Raw genomic sequence first — 20631 nt, forward strand, 5'->3', positions numbered from 1 at the left:
AGCTTATCCTGAGCAGGATTTATATGTGGGTAACGAGACTGTAATATCACATCACTGAGAGATCAGTGGAGTGAGTCAAAAGTCTACTGGAACAGTCATTGTAAAGAACGTGTGTGGGAGCAGCAACAACAGAATGCAGACAAGGCCAGCAGCATAAACAGTAGTGTGTACAGTAAATGAATGAAAGGCTCTGTGAAAACTGGCACTACTGTCCACAAATGAGAGCGAGCCAAGCTCAACCTGGTATTACTGTGCTTACCTAGTGCATTTACCAAAATTACCCAAAGGTATGCAAGAATGACAGCAATGGTATCCTATTCCATATTGCCCATAGTTTGCAACATGTAGATGCTAGTGTTAATTTTGCCTTAGATACAGTAGATAGGTAATATTAGCTCTTGATATGCAGTATTACATAAACGGCCCCATATTTGCTATAGAGACTACCTAGAATACAGCAAAAACTGAGGTAAAGTTCTTTAGTTGCTGAAGGCAATTCATCAGTTGTTAAAGGTGACCACTTGTACTAAATATAACCTTTGGCAAACAGGAATATGGATACAAATAGTCCTGTTGATTTCACTGGGACTACTCACAAAGGTGTTTGTGGGATCTGGCTTTACATTGCAATTTAGAGGCTTCCATATTTTTTTAAACAATTTAAGCCATCTGCGCTGGTGTAGTTTTACAAATATTGCAGTAGCTCTTACTTAAACAGGTGGGGCAAGATCGACATCTGTTGTAAATCAGTGGCATTCTAAAGCTTCAATGGTGCTACACCAGTTTATATCCCCTGATGATTTTGACCCATTAATTACCATCCCCCCCCCCCCCCGCCGCCTTTTTGTATACTTCATATATCGTGGTATATAAAGAAACCAAAATCTCACCAATAAATTAAATGTGGTCTGAGTTGAGATGATGCCAACACTTCATTGCAAATGTATTAATAAGGCCCCTGTCTGTAATTAGCTCTAAATGCTCTTTACAAGTTACATCAGCCGGTAACTGTATATAGCTTCAACAAGATAATCTTTAAAAACAGATAGAAAATCCTGATAGATAAAATATATTTACATTCAGGTACGCCGCTTGGATACAAGCTGTACTTGGATACAGCTTCCCTGGAAATAGAGAGCCAAATTCGGTCTTGGCATAAGAGCATGCAACTTTCCTTTATCCTAGGGCTGAATTTGGCCCATAGGGTGGACAGTGAAAGAATTTGCAATGCCATTCTGAAATCCAAATGCTACAGAGAAAGAATGAGATGTCAGCATTCCCAAGGCAGTAATAGCAAGGGTCTTGATATATGCGCTCTAGATGTATTCGGGCTTGGACGCAGCCTGCATTTCCTGCCCATCAGTTCGGTCTTTGAAAGTTCCCCCTAAGTTTCTTGCTCTTCTTTTTCTAAAGGAAATAAAAGGTAAAAATTAAAATATAAAAAAAATAGAATTATCTACACACAATTGGTAAAGTTTAAAAATTGTATTTATGTCCCCCCTCCCTTTTATTTTATTTTATTTCAATTTTTTTTAAGGGAAGAAGAATAGTTGATATACAGCAGCTACTGCAATAACGAAGCAGTACCCAAAAAAAGGACGGCAGAGGATGTTGCTGAAGATGCAGTAGATAAGGGGATTAACGGCACTGTTTAAAGATGGTAGATTTTGAATAATCACAGATGCATAGAAGCGTGTTTTGGTCTGAGGGAGTACATTGAAGTTGTCCAGGATATCAAAGAGAAAGTAAGGACTCCAGCAGAGAACAAATGCTGCAAAAGAGAGAGGGAGATTTAAAATGCTGAAGTTAGATGGGGTGAGTATTTAAGAAGATTACCATAAAACAGATTGGCCACATATATGTTTGCTTACGCAAGAGTCTCTCTCCCTATTAAAAAGTCCTAGTTAAGGGATTAGTTATTAGATCTTCATATATCTGCTCCTTTATTTTAATTGTAATAACCATAAAATATTGTGATTCTTCCAGTAAGTGTATTCATAAAGTGGTCCCCCTAGACACATCTAGGCATTATGAGAGAACTAGACAACTGAAATATAATCATAAGGATAAATAGCCAATTAAAACATCATCAAATACAGTGAATGGCTGCGCTAATGGTCCCCTGTGCGAACAGCCAGTGTAAACTCAGTCACCGCAAAACTAACGCCATGTTAACTGCACTATGTTTACAAGATGCACGTAGGGTAAGAGACAAGACTCTCTTTTGCACTCTCACTCCAAACCACAACAGACTCGCTGTGGTTCTTCACAGTGGCTGGAGGGTGCTACAGAATGAATGCATGGGAGTACTCTATGCCAGTTCAGCAGAGGCCACCCCTGAAAGCAGGATTTGGAGAAGAAGAGGGAGGGTTGCAATAATGTAACATGCATGGTTCATGTACCCTATTCCAGTCCAGAGCTGTCACAGCAGATATTAACAGGCTACAAAATTACCTCTTGCCTTGCCCGCAGGATGGATTCTGTCCTACCCAGCCCTCATGTAGTGCCCCCCACACAAAGTGTGTTGAGTCAAGATTTATGGGGAGCCATTAGAATGGGGGAATTCACCCCTACAGAATATCACTCATTGGCTGTGAATGCATGTCTAGCTGTGGGCTCAGAAAAGAGCATGCTGCCCAATGTCCAGGAATACTTCAAAACAAAACAATGTTATTTCAGGCAAGCGCTACACTATAAACGTACATTGGTATAACTCCGTCACTATGGGGTGTGAAAAATCTACGCTACAACAGCGCTAAGTCAACAGGAGACCTTCTCCCATCGACATAGCTACTGCCTCTTACGGAGGTGGATTAACTACACTGAAGAGCTTCTCTCATTGGCGTAGCAGTGTCTTCTCTGAAATGCTATAGAGGCATAGGTGCACTGGTGCAGCTGTGCCGCTGCACTGTTTGAAGCATAGACCTGCCCTCAAATGCATATCCTGAGCTTACATTTTGCCACCTTTGAATGTTGTTGTATTTCTCAGCTGACACTTGTCTGAGCACATTCAAGATATGCAAGGAATGTGCAAACTGCTTTCCTTATATATATATATGCCGGGTATTAACCCCCAATTCCCCAACATCCAGTGAAGTAGAAATCACAGGCACTGGCTTCCTCCGGGCCCTGGGGGAGCTCAACCCCCAGTTCTGCCAGTGGGTGCACTTGGTCTAGGCCGGTGGGTGCACCCATGGAGTTGACACCTATGGTACAAAGGGATTTATGTACCTCTCTTGCTGAGTCTCCTTTGAAAATCCCAATCAGACATTTTTAATGAGCATAAGCTTCAACATTCAATAAGGTTAGCCGCTGTTATGGACAGCCTTGTAGAGGCAGTAGACTGTAACAAAGGCTTTCTTTTATTGCCACCAGGGCCGGCTCCAGCATTTCTGCTGCCCCAAGCAAAAAAAAAAAAAAGCCGCGATCGCGATCAACGGCGGCAATTGGAAAAAAAAAAAAGCCGCGATTGGCGGCGGCAGTTCAGCGGCAGGTCCTTCGCTCCTAGAGGGAGTGAGGGACCTGCCGCCCCCGAATTGCTGCAGGTGCCGCCCCTCTCCCTTGGCTGCCCCAAGCACCTGCTTGTTAAGCTGGTGCCTAGAGCCGGCCCTGATTGCCACATAGATGAGTTTAAAAAAATAGCTGTGATTCTGTTCTTGTGAATAGCATGATTCAGACAAAAGTTTTTGGTATTTGCAAACGCTAGCACTAAACAATGAAACAAGCAACTACAGTATAATTTTTTCCACAAAATATGTCAGTATAAATGCTGTGCTTGAAGAGAAAGGGTATGTGCATCTCTGAGTATGCTACCATGAAAATACCCATCTGTAGATGCAGGCGTGGGTGTCAGCTGTATAAGTAAATGGCTACAATTGTCTTCCTGTGTAGCACTACCAGCTAATCTCAAGCCTTGGGTGCTGCAGCCTTTATTTATATCCATACAGTGTCAGCATCATCATTCCACTAATATAATTTTGTCTCCCTAGGAAATGAATGCAGAATGACACCTGCACCAAGACCTCCGCTATGCAGTGAGGTAGGGAAAGCTCACTGTTCCCATTTGGGCAATCAGCATGCTTCTAGCATTGAATCAGAGTGCTAAACTTTTCTCTCTTCACCCCCTGCTTCCCAGATGTCTTCACTTCTTAGTCACAGCAGATAGAACAGTAGAAAATGAAGTCGAAGTACAGTGGTTTTCACAGTGTCTTTTTATGCATGAATTGTGTATGCCTCACATATTAATCAGGAACACTGTGGGGTGTAAATATCGCCAAACGAGGTCTCAAACCAGACGATGTCAACCATTTAATCTTCCAGTGTGCTTGTTAATTTAAATGGTAATACATAAATCCGACATTCACTCATGAAGAACAAAAGACTTCAGCACAAGCAAGGATTGTGGAAGGCTCTGAACGCAGGTGCCACCAGCAGAGTTCCATTGTTCAGAAAGTGGGGAAGTAGATGATTGCACACTACAGAGCAGAACTCTGAGAGAACCATGTAGGTCTATGCAGAGAGAGATGGGGGCAGATCAGATAAATGAGAAGAGTTGTATCCAATGGAGCCACAACCATACACATCCATCAACTACCTCCATTATTAAACATTCACAGAGTTCTTTTTAAATGACTGAGGGTAAGGAGAGACAAGGTGGGTGAGGTAATATTTTTTATTAGACCAACTTCTGTTGGTGAGAGAGAGAGACAAGCTTTTGAACTTACACAAAGCTGTTTTTCCAGTTTGGGAAACTTAATCAGAGTGTCATAGCTCAATACAATATAGAACAGATTGTTTAGCCTAAGTAGTTAACACATATTTCAAGGAACCATTCAAGGTGAAGTGGCCTGTTCACATCCCAATAGTCATAGGGAGGAAAGGGGTGGGTGGAAAGTTGTTAGTGGGTTACAAATTATCAGGGCCGGCTCCAGGCACCAGCCCACCAAGCTTGTGCTTGGGGCGGCACCTGGAGGGGGGTGGCGCGGCGCTCCGGCCCCCGGGGAGAGCAGGGCCACGGCCGGGCTCGCCGCCCTCCCCCCAGCGCTCTGGCCGCCCTCCCTCCCCGGCGCCCTCCCCCTGGCCGCCGGGGGGAGAGCGGCGAGCCCTGGCCGGGGCTCGCCGCCCTCCTCCCAGGGTTCCGGCTGCCCTCCCCCCCCCCCCGGGGGGGTGGGCGGCCGGGCGGCGGCTTTTTTGTCTGGGGTGGCAAAAAAAACAGAGCCGGCCATGCAAATTATTATAATAAGCCATAAACCCAGTATCTATCTATTCAGTCCCTGATTTTTAGTGTCTAGCAAAGTTATGAATTTAAGCTCCCAGGCTTGTCTTTTGAAAGCGTTGTGCAGGTTTCCTTTGAGGATGAGGTCAGATGATACTTTGATAAAGTAGAAAATCTCATTCTAGAAAGGAGTTGAACTTATCAGAGAGATCAAAACTCAGTATGTTTCCACTGGAACTTTCATTCTAACATCTAGCTCTGTGGGCCCGCTAACAGCAATTCCGGGCCCCTGGGCAGAGCAGTCAGTGTCCGCTTGACATTTGGGGGGGGGGGTGTTGCTGCGCCTGCGCTGGCTGGTGCCCAGCGAGCTGCCAGTTGCACTGTTGGGCATACTCTTCCGGCACGGCCAGGGCTTCTACATGTGCCCCCCGGTAGGGTTGCCAACTGTCTGATCTCACAAACCCAAAGACCTGTCTAATCGCGCAAAGATAATGCCTCTGTCCTGCTCATTCCATCCCCCCTCCCTGCTTTGCTCACTCTCCTCCACCCTCACTCACTTTCACCAGGCTGGGCTAGGGGGTTGGGGTGTGGAAGGGGGTTTAGGTGTGGGAGGGAGTGCAGGGTCAGGCTTGGGAGGGAGTTTGAGCGTGGGTGTGGAGTGCGGGCTATTGGCTGGGACAGGGAGTTGGGGTGCAGGAGGGGGTCAGTGCTTACCTCGGGCAGCTCACAAAAGCAACCGGCACACCCCTCTGGCAGCGGCTCCTAGGCAGGGGGCCCGGGGGTCTCCGCATGCCACTGCCCATAGGCACCGCCCCTCCCCCCCGCAGCTCCCATTGGTCACAGTTCCTGGACAATGGGAGCTGCAGAGTTGATGCTCAAGCCAGGGCAATGCGCGGAGACCCCATTCCAGGGGCTGCAGGGACATGCCAGCTACTCTGGGAATGGTGCGGAGCGAGGGCAGGCAGGAAGCCTGCCTTAGCCCCGCTGCACTGCCGGCAGCGGGGCCTAGGGGCGCCCAGGCCCTTTTAAATTCCCTGGGCCCCTGGGCAATTGCCCCCTTTGCCCCCCTCTCGTCACTGGGCCTGTCTGTGTGGCTATGTTTGCACAAGTCTTAGCTCTCATTTAACTCCAGAAAGAGAGTAGAGTTCCTCTTTCTCCTTTTCAGTGCTATGCCAGCAGGGATGATCTCGTTGCCAGTCCCCTTTTATACCTCTCTCCTAATTTATCTGTGAATTAATTAAGGATCAGATTCTGCTTGCTTTTCTTGTACTGGGTGGTACCTCACACCCCAAGCTGTCTCATTAAATGTGAATGGAATATATATAGTGAGTGTGCTCCTGTGTATATAACATATCTACAGTAGTTGGATTTATACAAAAATACATATATTTAAAAATATAATTACAATAGTTACATAATTGTGAGTATAGGATGAGAAACTAGACAGGGATGTGATATAAGTGGTATAGAGAAGACATTTGCCATAAAAATGATTATTTGTCTCTCTCTGGGTAAACGATTATTTGGCTCTCTCAGATGTGGTAAATATTGAGGTGTAATGTAATAATACTTAGTTCTTATATGGATCATTTTGCCAATTCAAATTGAGCTCAGCTCAGTCAAGTCCAATAACTGTTACCATCTGATGGCTGATGGATGGTCTAATGGGAAATGAGATGGTGCTCTTATTTCAAACAACATTGAAGAAGTGTGCACGTCAGAAAAAAGAAAAAAAATCCACTACAAACCTAAGCCCACATCCACAGCGGATGCTAACTGGAACTCTTGAGTAATTGCAGCCTAAAAGGTCATTTTCTGGGAGAGCTGTAAGCAACTGAAAAGGAGGTTTAGTAATTAAATGCCGTCTTTACCTATTGCTACTGTGGCACCATAGTCAGCCCTGAAGAGGATCTGGAATTATTCCGCTGAATGTTATGGACATAATGAGCTCAATTAACCAGTGACTACTGGAGTTGCTGCTGCTCCTGTTGAAGTCAGGGACACTTTGGGACTCATCTACAGCTGATGTAACCTGTTTTGTTCCACTGAAGTCAATGGTGCTACATCAGCTTATTTCAGCTGAGGATCTGGCCCTAACAGGGGTGCTGGAGCAATGTGTATAATGGGGGTGCTGAAAGCCATTGAACCAAAGTGTAAACCCTATATATGATGGAAACCGCTTCAAGCCAGGGGGTGCAAGAGCACCCCTACATCCTGCACTATGGGCCCTTGTCTTCAAGGGGTGCATGTTTAGACCTGTAAGGGTGGAAACTAGTTTGGGTTAGGGACCTGTATTTTATTTGTCCATAAAGCACAATGAAGACACATGCCATTGTGGAAGTAATAATACACATACACTGGACAAATACAATTCCAAGTTAAAGTCATTCACAATTAAACATTTTCTAAATATCTTTACTATTTGCTGATGAACCATTTATATTGTCTATAGCGAAAAGAGCAGTTCTTCCATAAATACATTGTAACCAAAATTCTGGAATACAGTCAGTCAAATCCCTCTCTTATCTATACCAGCTCTTTTCATTCTCTTTCCTATATAGCTACCGACTGTATGGTTTTCACTTACCAAGAATAATTACAATGCTGTACTTGATAGCTTTAACTTTAGCCTTTGATATGATCCCTCGATGGGTGTAGCTGGCACAGAATTTGCCATCTGGGGAAATAAGAGGGCGAAAGGTTAAATGCAGGACTTCCAATTAACTAGCAGGAAATGCAGGGATCGATGGAGTTATAGAATCGGGCCAACCTTCCACTAATTGAAATCAACGTCCATCACTCTAGTGCTCAGCACTAGAACTGGATGGGAATCTTCTGAAAAACATTTTTAATTTTCAAAAATGCTGATTCATCAAAACCAAAACTTCCCAGGAAAGGATCAGAGATGTGATGGATTTTCCTATTTGAAACTTTTTTGGACAAAAGTTTCAAAATTATCAGTCGCCATTTTGACATTTTTGAAATGTTAAGTGTTGTTTTCTGGTTCAAAATGAGTTTTCATCTTGAAAATTTAATTAATTTATACTAAAAAAAGTTTAAAAATAAAAAAGGTCAAAAATTAAACAAAACATTTCAGAATTATCAAAATGAAATATTTAGGTTGACCCAATCTGTATATTTTTTTCTTTGGATTATTAGGTTTTTTTTATACATTCAAAAAAATGTTCATTGAGATTTTGACTTTTTGTACTGATTTTTGGGGCAGGTACATTTCAGGCAGGTACATCCCAGGTACATCTGAGCCACTCAAAATCACTAATCACTTTTGAAAATCTTGGCCCTGGTAGCCACTTACCCAGCAACAACAATGCTACTTTACATGCGATATTTTGTGAAAGGTGTTAGAAATTGTCATTAAAAAAAGACCTTGAAAAATACAATTACTATTAATTTCTTAAATGCATTTTATTAAGAAGAATTTTAAAAAGCTCTGTTCTCAGTTCCCTTAAATAATCCTTTTCTTTTTTTTAGGTAATCAATCATACATTTTCCCTTATTCATGTTTATTTAATAATAATTAAAAAGGACTTTTTTTGAACAGCTTCTCAGAAACGAAATGTGCCTCGAATTTAGAAGCCATGAACCTGACTCTCGTCTCAGTTACAGTGGTGTAAATCAGGTGCAACTCTGTGGAAAACACACTACGGTAACTGAGAGGAAAATCAAGAGCTATAACTGAATGACACCAGAGTGATTACTATAATATACATGATTTCTCTGTGATTATCCATTTTTCTTTTGTCACTGTTGTAATGTCACAGGGTTTGAACCCAGCCTGAGGCCCCCCAGGCAGCTTCTACATCCTGGCCTACACCCAGGGTCTGCTGAAACTGGTTGGAATAAGAAGCTAGTACGACTATAGCCTCAGCCAAGGCTCCGCCCATAGGAGCCTTGATTGGTGGATTGCCCGGCTGCACTGGTTGGTCCAACCACGCTATTTAGGCCAGAAGATGGGACAGGAAGTTTCTCTCAGCTACAAGGTGATTTCTTGTTGTAGCTGCATTCAACCCTGCTTGTTCTCCTGCACCAAACCTTGTTCATGATTTTTGCTCTGTTCCTGCCTCACTCCTGCCTTTGGTCCTGTTCCCACTGTGCTCCTGCTCCATGCTTGGTTGTTATCTCTTCTCCATTTCCTGCCCTTATGTCTCATCTCCAATCACCAGTTACCATTCCTGGCTTTGATCCTGGCCTCCAACTGCTGACTCAGACTCTGGCTTAAATGTTGGTTTTGGCATTTAGTCTAACCCAGACTCCGCCCTGACCTTCAGCTTTGATTCCTGGTTCTGACTCTGACTTGACCCCTGGCTGTGGTGATTGGCAGTTGACTCTAGTGCAGACCCTTGGCTTCATTCTCCAACCTGGATGCCTGCTGTGCCCACTACACCTGACTCCGGCTCTGACTACTAGCCCAGACCAGCTACAGCCTGGTCCATGCCAACTCTAAGGTAAAATTAGTTACATTCAATATAATAAACACATTTTGGGATCATATTTATTAACTGACCTCTTGTCTTGTGGAGCCTCAGCTTAGAAGTGAAACTTTAATGATCTCTTTGGTAATGGGAGACTGTGTATATTAATGTCTTCTGCACATTTTACAGCAAGAGCTTCTTGAGGCTACATAATTGGTGTAACTGGTAAAAAGGATCAAGATGGCTTTGTAGCCAGTGAAAGATCCCATCTGGAAGTTGAACTAGCTCATATTAATGTTAATGGGAGTTAAGGACTAGCCCAAAAAGGAGACTATACCTCTTAGATGAGAAGATGGATTTATCTTTCCAGGCTACCTGAGCCTTGTTACATTATGAATTTGGGGTAGCTGGAAATCTAAACCAGCCCTGCTCAGACTTGCTGAAGGGAGGGACACCTTTGCAAGTTTTGTGATTGGTAGGTTTGATAATTATGATGCAATGTTGATTGTGGAAGCATCATCATGTCATGATTCTAACCCATAAGTGTTCATTGCTCCTGTATAAATGGGCAAACTTCTGTATATTTATATATTCAAGTTTGCATAGCTGAATGTACCTGATTTATGCATGTCAGTGTGGGATCTGCTAGCATTAAAAAGGTGTGTGCAAATTTTGGATGCATAATTTTATTATTGGTAACCTAGAGTGTGCACATCAGAGTGGTATAATAATAAAATCCCCCTCCCATCCAGGCATTAAGATTATGTTACAATTAGTAATAAAATATAATTACAAACAATTTGAAATATGAGTTGAAGGTAAATCTCCAGAAACAGCAATGGCCTATGTGTAATTGGAACTGCAATTCAGGTGGTGTCACTGACTACACATTTTTGGTTTTATTAAATCATAGCTCTCCTTCCTATCTCAGTACTGTGGTTCCACTTAAGCTTCAGGGTTAATTGATTATTTCATAGCATGTACTGTTGTGAGTAGGGGAATGAGTAAGATGGTGACAGCTAGTGAGTAGGAAACATCCAATGGCTGGTAGTTTGGGTTCAGAGCAAATAGCTTCCCCAAAACTCTCACTTTTCCAAATCAGATCAGAACAGTCTGAGTCTCTTTGGCCTACAGAATAGGGATAGAAACCCCAGGAGAACATGTCTCTGTGACTTTTGCATTTGGGTATTTCTGATGCTGACTGGAATCCAGAAATGCAAAGGCATATCAAAATGTAGCAAAAAGTATTGTAAAAAAGGGTTGGTTCTAGGCATGGAAACTTTAGAGGGAATAAGGGATCTCACTTTTTTCTCATCATCTATCCTCTGTGAAAATGGGCTCTCTGTCCAAGGAAAGAGGAAATTGTTCACAACTCATTTCTAACCTATTTGTGCAAACAGCCATTAAAAGAAAATAATTCCTTCAATAATAATAATTAGACATTGGGATAATACCAAGACTGAGTTCAGATACTCTCAAACTTAAGGGGATCAAAAGTTAGAAGATCCACATCAGAATTTTATGGCTTTGGCCCATCTCTAAAGTCTAGACTCACCAGTACAGTTGGAAATAATCGCAGCATGAGGTTTACTCTTCATCCATATGGTTCGAATCACAATGAAGTAAATGACGCTACAGATGGGGAGAGAAGAGGAAAATAAAATAATCTTTGAGACTATGAGGTGCAGTGAACTTAACTAAGGCCCTGGGGTCCTGCAATGACCTCTGCACCTACAGAGAGCTCTGGTTGTTTGGAGCTAATTGTAGGATCCAAATTTGATACTTAGCTCTTATTATCAGGAGATCTCAAAGTGCTTTACAAGAGAGGTAAGTATCAGTATCCCCATTTTATAAATGGGGGGGGGTCAGGGAGGAGAACCAAGGCACAAAGTTGAAGTGATTTGCCCAAGGTCACAGAGCAGATCAGTGGTGGAACTGAGGATAGATCCCACTTCTCCTGAGTTCCTGGCCAGTGTCTTGTTCATTGTCTCGTGTTTAGGGAAGGACTCACTACAAAAATGTCACTTTGCCTATGAATTCTCATAGACTTTAAGGCCAGAAGGGACCATCATGATTATCTAGTCTGACCTCCTGCACATTGCAGGCCACAGAACCTTCCCTACCCACTCCTGAAATAGACCCATAACCTCTGGCTGAGTTACTGAAATCCTCAAGTCATGGTTTAAAGACTTCAGTTTACACTAGTTTAAACCTGCAAGTGACTACTCCTGAGGGAATTCTGTGCCCAAAATTAAAAATTCTGCATCAAAAAATTAAAAGGTCTGCACATATCTCAAAAGTCTGTAAATTTTATTTGTCAAATAAATGTGGAGACTCCAGCATGGCATTGGAGAGCACAGGCTACTGACTGCACAGAGATGGGAGATCACTTTGCAGCTCCCCCCGGGACATGGACTCAATGGTGAGGTTACACCCAACCCTGACACAGCGCAAGGACTGGGCCTGCCCCTGCCCCAGAAACATACCAGGGCCCTGCCTCTCCATGCCAGGTGCACCAGGTGTGGGCAGGCAGGCTCAGCCCAGGAGGATCCAAGTGTGGCGGGGAGCCAGGTGTGGGTTGAGAGGGTTCTGTGTGGGGTAGTGTGGGTGTGGATGGCTCAGTGGGGGATCTGGATGCACAGGGGCTTGTTAGGGGGGTTCTGCATGCAACGGTAATGGGACTCTGCGGGGGGGTCCAGATGAAAGTGGTTGGGGCTTAGTGGAAGGGGGGTTCTGGGTGCAGGGGGGATAGAGCTCGGCAGGGGGGCCTGGGTATGGGAGGTTCAGTGTTGGGGGGGGAGGTCCAGATGCTGGGGGAGTGGGGCTTGGTGTGGTATGGGGATCTGGGTGCCGGTGACTTGTCGGTGTTCCAGGTGCAGGGGGAGTGGGGCTTGGCAGGGGGGCTTCTGGGTATAGGGGGTGAGGCTCGGCAAGAGGCTTTGCATATGAGGGGTCTGGCTGCATGGCAGTTAGGTGGATGGGGGAGCAGCTCCCTGTACAATGATACTTCTTCCTGCAGCTGAGGAGTAATGGGTGCAGAAAGTGGGGGGGGTGCAGAGCTTCTTGTAGCCTGGGGAAAAATCTGGGGTGGGTCTGACCCAGCCCCGGATGCTGTGCAGGGGGAGAGGAAGTCCTGTCTTGCCCAGCCAGGACTAGCAGCTAAGCCCGGTGCAGGGTAGGAACCACCAGCTGGGTCTTCCCCAGTCTCATCCCCTGCCCCACAGTGATTTACCACTCTGCCAGCTGCCCTGGGCACCCGAAACATACTGCTGGGGAGGGTCACATGACTACTCTTGTGGCTTCCCTTTGCTTCTCCATCAAAATGATTTTTCTGTGGGGAAGCAAAAAAATCTGCATGGGATATGAATTCTGTGCATGAGCAGTGGCGCAGAATTCCCCCATGAGTAAAGTGACCCATGCCCCAAGCTGTGGAGGAAGGTGAAAACCCCCCAGGGTTTCTGCCAATCTGACACAGGGGAAGATTCCTTCTTGACCCCAAATATGGCGATCAGTCAGACCCTGAGCATATGAGCAAGACCCACCAGACAGATACCTGGGAAAGAATTCTCTGTAGTAACTCAGAGCCCTCCCGATCTAATATCCTGTCTCCAGCCATTGGGGATTTTTGCTACTGGCATTCGCCAATGGGCCACATGCATAGGCAGTCCCATCAGACCATGCCCTCCATAAACTCATCAAGCTCAGTCTTGAAGCCAGTTAGGTTCCCCTTTCCCCTTGGAGGTCTGTTCCAGAATGTCACTCTTCTGATGGGTAGAAACAGTCATCTAATTTCAAGCCTAAACTTGTTGATGGCCAGTTCATATCCATTTATTCATGTGTTCACATTGGCACTTAACTTAAATAACTCCTCTCCCTCCCCGGTATTTATCCCTCTGTATTTATAGACAGCAATCATGTCTCCCCTTAGCCTTTGTTTGGTTAGGCTAAACAAGCCAACCTCTTTGAGCCTCCTCTCGTAAGGTAGGTTTTCCATTCCTCGGATCATCCTAGGATCCCTTCTCTGCACCTGTTCCAGTTTGAATTCATCTTTCTTAAACATGGGAGACCAGGATTGCACACAGTATTCCAGATGAGGTCTCACTAGTGCCTTGTATAATGGTACTAACATTTCCCTGTCTTTACTGGAAATACCTCGCCTAATGCATCCTGGGACTGCATTAACCTTTTTCATGGCCCCATCATATTGATGGCCCAAAGTCATCCTGTGATCAACCAATACACTCAGGTCTTCCTCCTCCTCTGTCACTTTCAACTGATTAGACAACAAACCAAGATAATTGGAGAGATCTACTTTGAAGTCTGCTTATCTGTTTTCATAATGGCAATTCATAGTCATTCATAGTCTTTGGGCTAGGAAGGAGTTTGAGAATGACTCTACCCTGGTGGGGTTAGCACACTCACTTAGGATGTGGGAGATCCAGATTCCAGTCCCCCTATTCCATTGACTGTTTATAAAATATGGAACTGCTTCAACAGGAGAGGCTGAGCCGGTTCTGCCCCCCAAATACCCATAGATCAGTGAATAGGGCACTCTCCTACAATGGGGGAAGAACCAAGTTCTAATCCCTGCTCCATCTCAGGCAGAGGAGGGCATTGAATCCTGGTCTCCTACCTCCCAGTTGAGTACTCTCATCACTTAGCTAAAGGTGGCTGCTGCCAGCAGACAATTCATGGAGAGTTTAAGGTCAAACAACAGTGAATTCTTTGTGAATAAAATATTTTTCCAGAACACTTGCCCCATTCTGTGTACAAGTGAGATCCTGTGCTGCACCTCTGAGAGCAGCACAAAGTTGCAGTCTATGGCTTTAAACCAACTCTGCACCCTCCCAATCATGGGCTGCGCCAACCATCAGAGAGGACCTCGGTGTAACTTAGACAGCACTGGAGACATATCTAGGTAATAGCAGCCTCCCCAGGCTACCCTCTGGGCTCCAGTGCTGCTCAGAAGCTCTGAAATACTGTGTGTTGGGGTCCCACCCTTGCATGCCTCTCTTATCCCCTCATTGTTCCCTGGTATCCGCCCCTATGCGCACACACAAGGGGTTGCCAGAAGGTCCTCAGGAGACATCCTTCTGGCAGGCTTTAACAGTGGCTGCTCTGGAGGAATCCTCCTCCATCTTTCAGGGCTCTTTTATGTTGCTCTAGTTTTTACCCATTTAAAGGGGCCTGAGAGGATGTGTGAGGAACTGAATAATTAAAGTGGTAAAATATAAGATGAAACATCCCCTCTGCGCTTCTTTTAGTTGAAGAAATTGGACCTGGCCAGGGGTCAGCAACGGGTCTGTACATGGACACAAGTGTCCACGGTAAAAAATTTTGAGGTCCGTGGGGGGTACTCACGGGCGGCTCCCCGCAAAGTTGCTCCCCATCCCTGTTGTTGCTGGCAGAGGTGCAGCCAGGCAGCTGTGCGTGCAGCCAGGCAGCTGTGCATGCTGTCTCCGTCCCCCTTTCCTCCCCGAGTGCTGACTTAGCTGCTCCCAGCCCATTGGCCGAGAACTGCGGCCAATGGGAGCTGCCTAGGGTGGTGCCTACAGATGGATGTAGCATGCCTGAAGAGCTGTCTGGCTGCACCTCCGCCAGCAACAGCAGGGATGGGGAGCCGCCTGAGATGAGCCTCCCTGCAAGCAACTCCCCATCCCTGCTGTTGCTGGCGGAGGCGCAGCAAAGCGGCTCTGTAATCTGCACGTTGCCTCCGTCCCCTCCTCCCCGAGCGCTGACTCCACAGCTCCCAGCCCATTGGCCGGGAACCATGGCTAATGGAAGCTGCATGGGCAGCGCCTGTGGGCAGGGCAGCACGCAGAGCCGCCTGGCCATGCCTCCTCATAGGAGCCAGAGGGAGGACATGCCCCTGCTTCCGGGAGCTGCTTGAGGTAAGTGCTGCCCACACCCTCACCCGTGCCCCAACCCTCTGCCCCAGCCCTGATCCCCCTTCTGTCCTCCAAATCCTCGATTCCAGCCTGGAATCCCCTCCTGCACTCTGAAACCTTCAGCCCCAGCCTGGAACCCTCTCCTGCACCCCAAATCCCTCATCTCTGGCCCCACACCAGAACCTGCACCGTAGCCCTCACACCCTGACCCCTGAATCCCAACCCACTGCTCCAGCCCGAAGTCCCCTCCTGCACCCTGAACCCCTCATTTCTGTCCCCACTCTGGAACACACACCCCCAGCCCAGAGCCCATACCCACTCCCACAACCCAACCCGCTGCCTCAGCCCGGAGCCCTCTCCCTCCCCCCGCCAATGTCCATCACTAAGTCCAGTAATTTTGTCAAGTGTCCATCACGCAACATGGTGGTTCTGACCCCTGCCTGTAACTGCATCTTCCTGGGATAAGTCTCAGTTGGAAGGATATGAGAGAGAAGAAAAGCAGGTATATGGTTGTTTCCATTCTAGGACCTGATCATGCACCCATTAGACAACAATTATACAGCTTCAGAAGCAGTTGCAGCTTCAGTCCCTGACACACATACATACTTCCTGTTTCCTCTTAGTTTTTCTAAACTCAAAGACTACAACTCCCAGCATGGGATCTGGATCTAACCAGGGCTGGCTCTGGCTTTTTTGCTGCCCAAGGCAAAAAAGCCTCCTGCCTCGCCCCCTCCCCCCCCCCAGTGCGGCAGGGGAGGGCACCGAGCCCGGCCGCGGGCCACTCTCTCCAACTGGCCGGAGCGCTGGGAGGAGGGTGGCGAGCCCGGCCGGGGCTCCGCTCTCCCGCAGCGCTGGGGGGAGGGCGGCAAGCCCGCCGCGGCTCCACTCTCCCTGGGGGCCAGAGCGCCAGGAGGAGGGCGGCAAGCCCAGCCGGGGCTCCGCTCTCCCAGACCGGCCGGAGCACCGGGGGGAGGGCAGCGAGCTGGCCCGGGCTCTGCTCTCCCCGGGGGCCAGAACGCCAGGAGGAGGGCGGCGAGCCCGGCCGGGGCTCCGCTCTCCCCGGGGGCCAGAACGCCAGGAGGGGGGCAGCGAGCCCGGCCGGGGCTCCGCTCTCCCCGGGGGCCAGAACGCCAGGAGGGGGGCAGCGAGCCCGGCCGGGGCTCCGCTCTCCCCGGGGGCCAGAGCGCCAGGAGGAGGGCAGCGAGCCTGGCCGGGGCTCCGCTCTCCTGGACCAGCCGGAGCGCCGGGGGGAGGGCGGCGAGCCTGGCCGGGGCTCCGCTCTCCCCGGGAGCTGGGGCTCCGCTCTCCCCGGCGGCCGGGGCTCCGCACCGCCCCCCTCCAGGTGCTGCCCCAAGCACAAGCTTGGTGGACTGGTGCCTGGAGCCGGTCCTGGATCTAACAACTCCACAGTGAACTAGGCTTAAACTTGGGACTGTTTTTAGTAGCTATATAGAGATCAAGAAGTGTCTTTCACTCCTATCTTTCTATCATACGACTTCATTAACAATAAATAACCATTTCTTTTATAAGTCATCTTAATTTGAACTCACTTTCAGGTAGAGCTCGGAGAACAATGCAAGAGGCTTTTCTGTAGATATTCTCATTTTGAGATTTGCAATGGCTGTGCTTGCATCCCTTTTGGGTTCATTTCTGTAGAAATTAGTCATCTGGTTTCCATGCACAATATTTGTGAAAATTGAATTTCAGCATCTGAACCAGAAGCATCTGCAAATTCAGCTAAAGATTCCAGCCTGCTCTCTTTGCTCCATTCATTCAAACATTTGGCTAACTCCTGGCTGACCTTAGAATTTTCCTTTTGATCTTCAGAGGTTTTCAATGACTGGATCATCTGCTTTGGCATGGGTGAGATTTCCTTCACATCTCTTTGCAACCTTTGAAAAATCTATTTTTTGTCATTGACATTTCTCCTTTCATTACTCTGAGGCAAATAATTCATTCATTTTATTTTCTAACAAAACCTACCTCTTCAGAAAATAAATTATCTTGCCAGCTTGTACAGATCCTGTTTGTATTTTATTTACCTGACCTCTTTTTCTCTTTATGGGCCAGAACAATATCTACCTCATGTGCAATTTAGTCTCTAACCTTTGATTGTGGTGTTATCTTTAATAATTCATTCTCTTATATACTCTGTGTTTCTCATTCTTACCTTTAATTAATTCTTGCCCTTTCTAACATATTCACATAGGCCTTGATTCATTCTTGGTGCATTCATTGCTATCAGATGATACGTAAACAGTACTTAATTGAAATGGTTTGGTTTTATTATTGTTAGCTTTTTTCCCTTCTAGGCTCTTCCTTGACTGTTTTATCCCATTTCATCCAAAGTTTTCTGGTACCAAAATGGTGCTAAAAGCCATATCCTAAAGTTCCTGATTTTGTTTCCCCTCAGTCCACATTTGAACGCAACCAGAGTTCAGCTTGTTTAAGGGTTTATATAAGCTCTTGAGGATTTGAGATAATCAACAAAATAACAAATAGTAACAATCTACATTTAAGTATCACTTTACGTGATGAAAGATCCCATAGTTTCAAAAACAATATACATACAAAAACATTTTAAATACAGCCACCTCTGGGACAGAGGGTGGTGGTAGCACATTAGTGGGGCAGGAAAAATGGCACTCTTCATAAGAGCAGTGGTTTGTCCTCATTATCTTGTCAGAGATTTTTCAGACGTCTACAAAAAGTAATAAAACATATAGGATCAAATCCTGCCTTCACTGGAAAACAGCTGTGCAGCTGGTGTAGTGGGGGTTAACTAGTCCCATGTATAGCATAAAGAACATCCTTCCATCCCATGGCAGAGCACCACAGTGTACTGGTACTTTCTGTCTAAGCATGGGCAAGGTGCAAGTCTGCTGCTGGTGAACCCTTGCCACTGAGGACATCCTACATAGTCTAGTTTGACTCCTAGCCTCACCCATTTTACAGAAAATGATGACCCTGTAGGTCATCAAGTACGTCCCAGTGCATTACATCTCAGCAGCTTCCAGAGCATTCTTGTGTACATATTCTGAAACATGCCGAACCAATTATTTTGGCTCTGTGTTTGGAGAAGGGTATTCTGAATTAGGTATTCAGTCTAAAAGTCAGAATACCTGGATCCCAGAATCTAAAACACTCTTCTGTAATCTCATTTAGGATATGTCCCTCTGCACTGTATTTAATTCAGGGGATACTATTTGGCCAGAGCTAATTTCCATTGTGGGAGAGAAGTATGAAGACCTGTGTTTATATCTAGTGCAGACTGAAGATGTGGATATCTTATTTTAATGCAGAAAAGATAAATCTGAGTCTTTAAGATTTCAGCCCAAAATAAATTGCATGCTATTCTATCTACAGTATTCAGAATGAAAGAATGAATGAACCCTTCCAGGATTTGAATATGTAGTTGCATCTAGGTATACAAGATCTGATGCTTACAACATCCAATTAGTACACTGAATTTCATGGCTACCATTATTCAGTTGTGCTCTCTAATGCACCCCCGGATTCTCCCCTGTGTATCTCACTGATGTTGAAATAAATGAGAGAACACTGCAAAAAATCAGAGAAGGGAAAACAACTGAAAGGTAGTGGCTTCAAACAATGTCACTGAAGGCCTTGAGCTACTTGATGTACCATACATAATGTTACTACTATTTCTATTTCTTTTTATCTTGATATTCAAAAATCAGGAACACAGTTCATTGCAGGTAGCTTGTTCAAATATAGCTATACCATAAGTGATTTTATTTTTGATGCTTCTATTTATTGTTTATTTTCTAGACTCATACAGCAGGCTGTATTGGGAAATGATTTGGGGATATTGGCTGCCATGATTGACAGAGCCTAGATGTGCTGTAATGCTGCTAAGTTTGGGTTCCCAGGAGAAGCACATCACTCCGTGACTGCTTCCTGATGGCTGCTTTGTGGAGGACAGTGGCACCATGATCTCAGTTAGGCTCTAAGTGCTATTGTCATACAAATTAGAAGTACAGTTAGCTGTTCAGTTCCACTGGTGTTTGTTTATTGTTCAGCTGCAAAGTCATGGAATTATAAATAATTGTAAAGTTTTGTACTTTTCAAAAAGTTCCACGTGTTATCAGCTGAAGTATTGGTTTTTGTTGTTTATTTTCAGTTTAAGTTAACCGAAAGCTTCTGCTTAGGTGTTCAAAGCCATGGCAAAATGAGAATGTATTTAAGGCTCAGTCCTCACTTCTTTCTTAAGAAGGAAGAGCAAACAGAAAAGACAGTCCCAAAGAATAGGAAACAGTTCCCATTTGTGAGAGACTGAGATGGCAGACAAAGAAAATAAGACACAGATGGGAAATGTAGTACAAAAACACAGCCATCTTTATGCACTGGGCACAATTCCAGCCATCTCTCAACCTTGTTTACCATCTCTTTGTATCCGCGGTCATGGTCAAGATATAAACAGACTTTGTAGATGGGCGCACAGCCTTGTAGTCTCAACAGAACTCATTTAGCAACAGACAAGATTTTCTCTACACATCTCTTGATATAGATTTAATATTTCTGACAAGCCCTTTTCATAACCACTAGGGTGGTGACAGGAACTATGTGTGAAATCCTGGCCTCTTTGGGAAAAAAACTCCCATTGACTTCATAGATTTCACTGGGACCAAGATTTTGCCTGAACTCTAACCCCAACTTGTTACACCTGGAGGGTGTGGCAGCCTCAGGAAGGAGTTAAAAGAAAGGAGCCCAATGCAATTGAGTGAAAGGGACTTAGGAGAGAGGTGGTTTGGGGGTGCTTACTCTGTGGGAAGGATGTGATGGTAGCCAGCCGGAGAACCCAAGATGGATTACAAACTGAGGCCTGTTTCATTTTTTAGGGTTACCATTCGTCCGGATTTACCCGGACATGTCCTCCTTTTTGGGTTAAAAATAGCATCCGGTGGGGAATTTGTAAATCACTAAAAATGCCCGGGATTTCCCCCCCCCCCATGCAGAGCGAGGCACGGCTGGGAGGGCTGCAGGAAAGTCAGCCGCTCGCATGGGGCTCTGGCAGCCAGAGCCCTTCCCCCGCAGCTTGCCGGGCTGGACTCCGGAGCAGCTGTAGAGCTCC

The 20631-nt window shown here is 45.8% G+C and overlaps 1 protein-coding gene across 1 annotated transcript in view; it reads right to left on the reverse strand.

Annotated features, from left to right (window-relative positions):
• Nucleotides 1-987: 987 nt before the first annotated feature.
• The window catches only part of NPSR1 (neuropeptide S receptor 1), a 106608-nt gene continuing 86964 nt past the window's right edge, over nucleotides 988-20631 (reverse strand). Inside the window, exons 6-9 of the mRNA XM_054019045.1 lie at nucleotides 11204-11280; nucleotides 7803-7892; nucleotides 1588-1771; nucleotides 988-1407 (exon numbers count right to left, since the gene is read on the reverse strand). Of these exons, the coding sequence (XP_053875020.1) occupies nucleotides 1317-1407; nucleotides 1588-1771; nucleotides 7803-7892; nucleotides 11204-11280 (442 nt within the window). The 3' untranslated portion in view covers nucleotides 988-1316. The remainder of the gene's footprint in view (nucleotides 1408-1587; nucleotides 1772-7802; nucleotides 7893-11203; nucleotides 11281-20631) is intronic.

This window comes from Malaclemys terrapin, chromosome 2 (genome assembly GCF_027887155.1).
Source record: "Malaclemys terrapin pileata isolate rMalTer1 chromosome 2, rMalTer1.hap1, whole genome shotgun sequence".
Taxonomy (NCBI): Eukaryota; Metazoa; Chordata; order Testudines; family Emydidae; genus Malaclemys; species Malaclemys terrapin.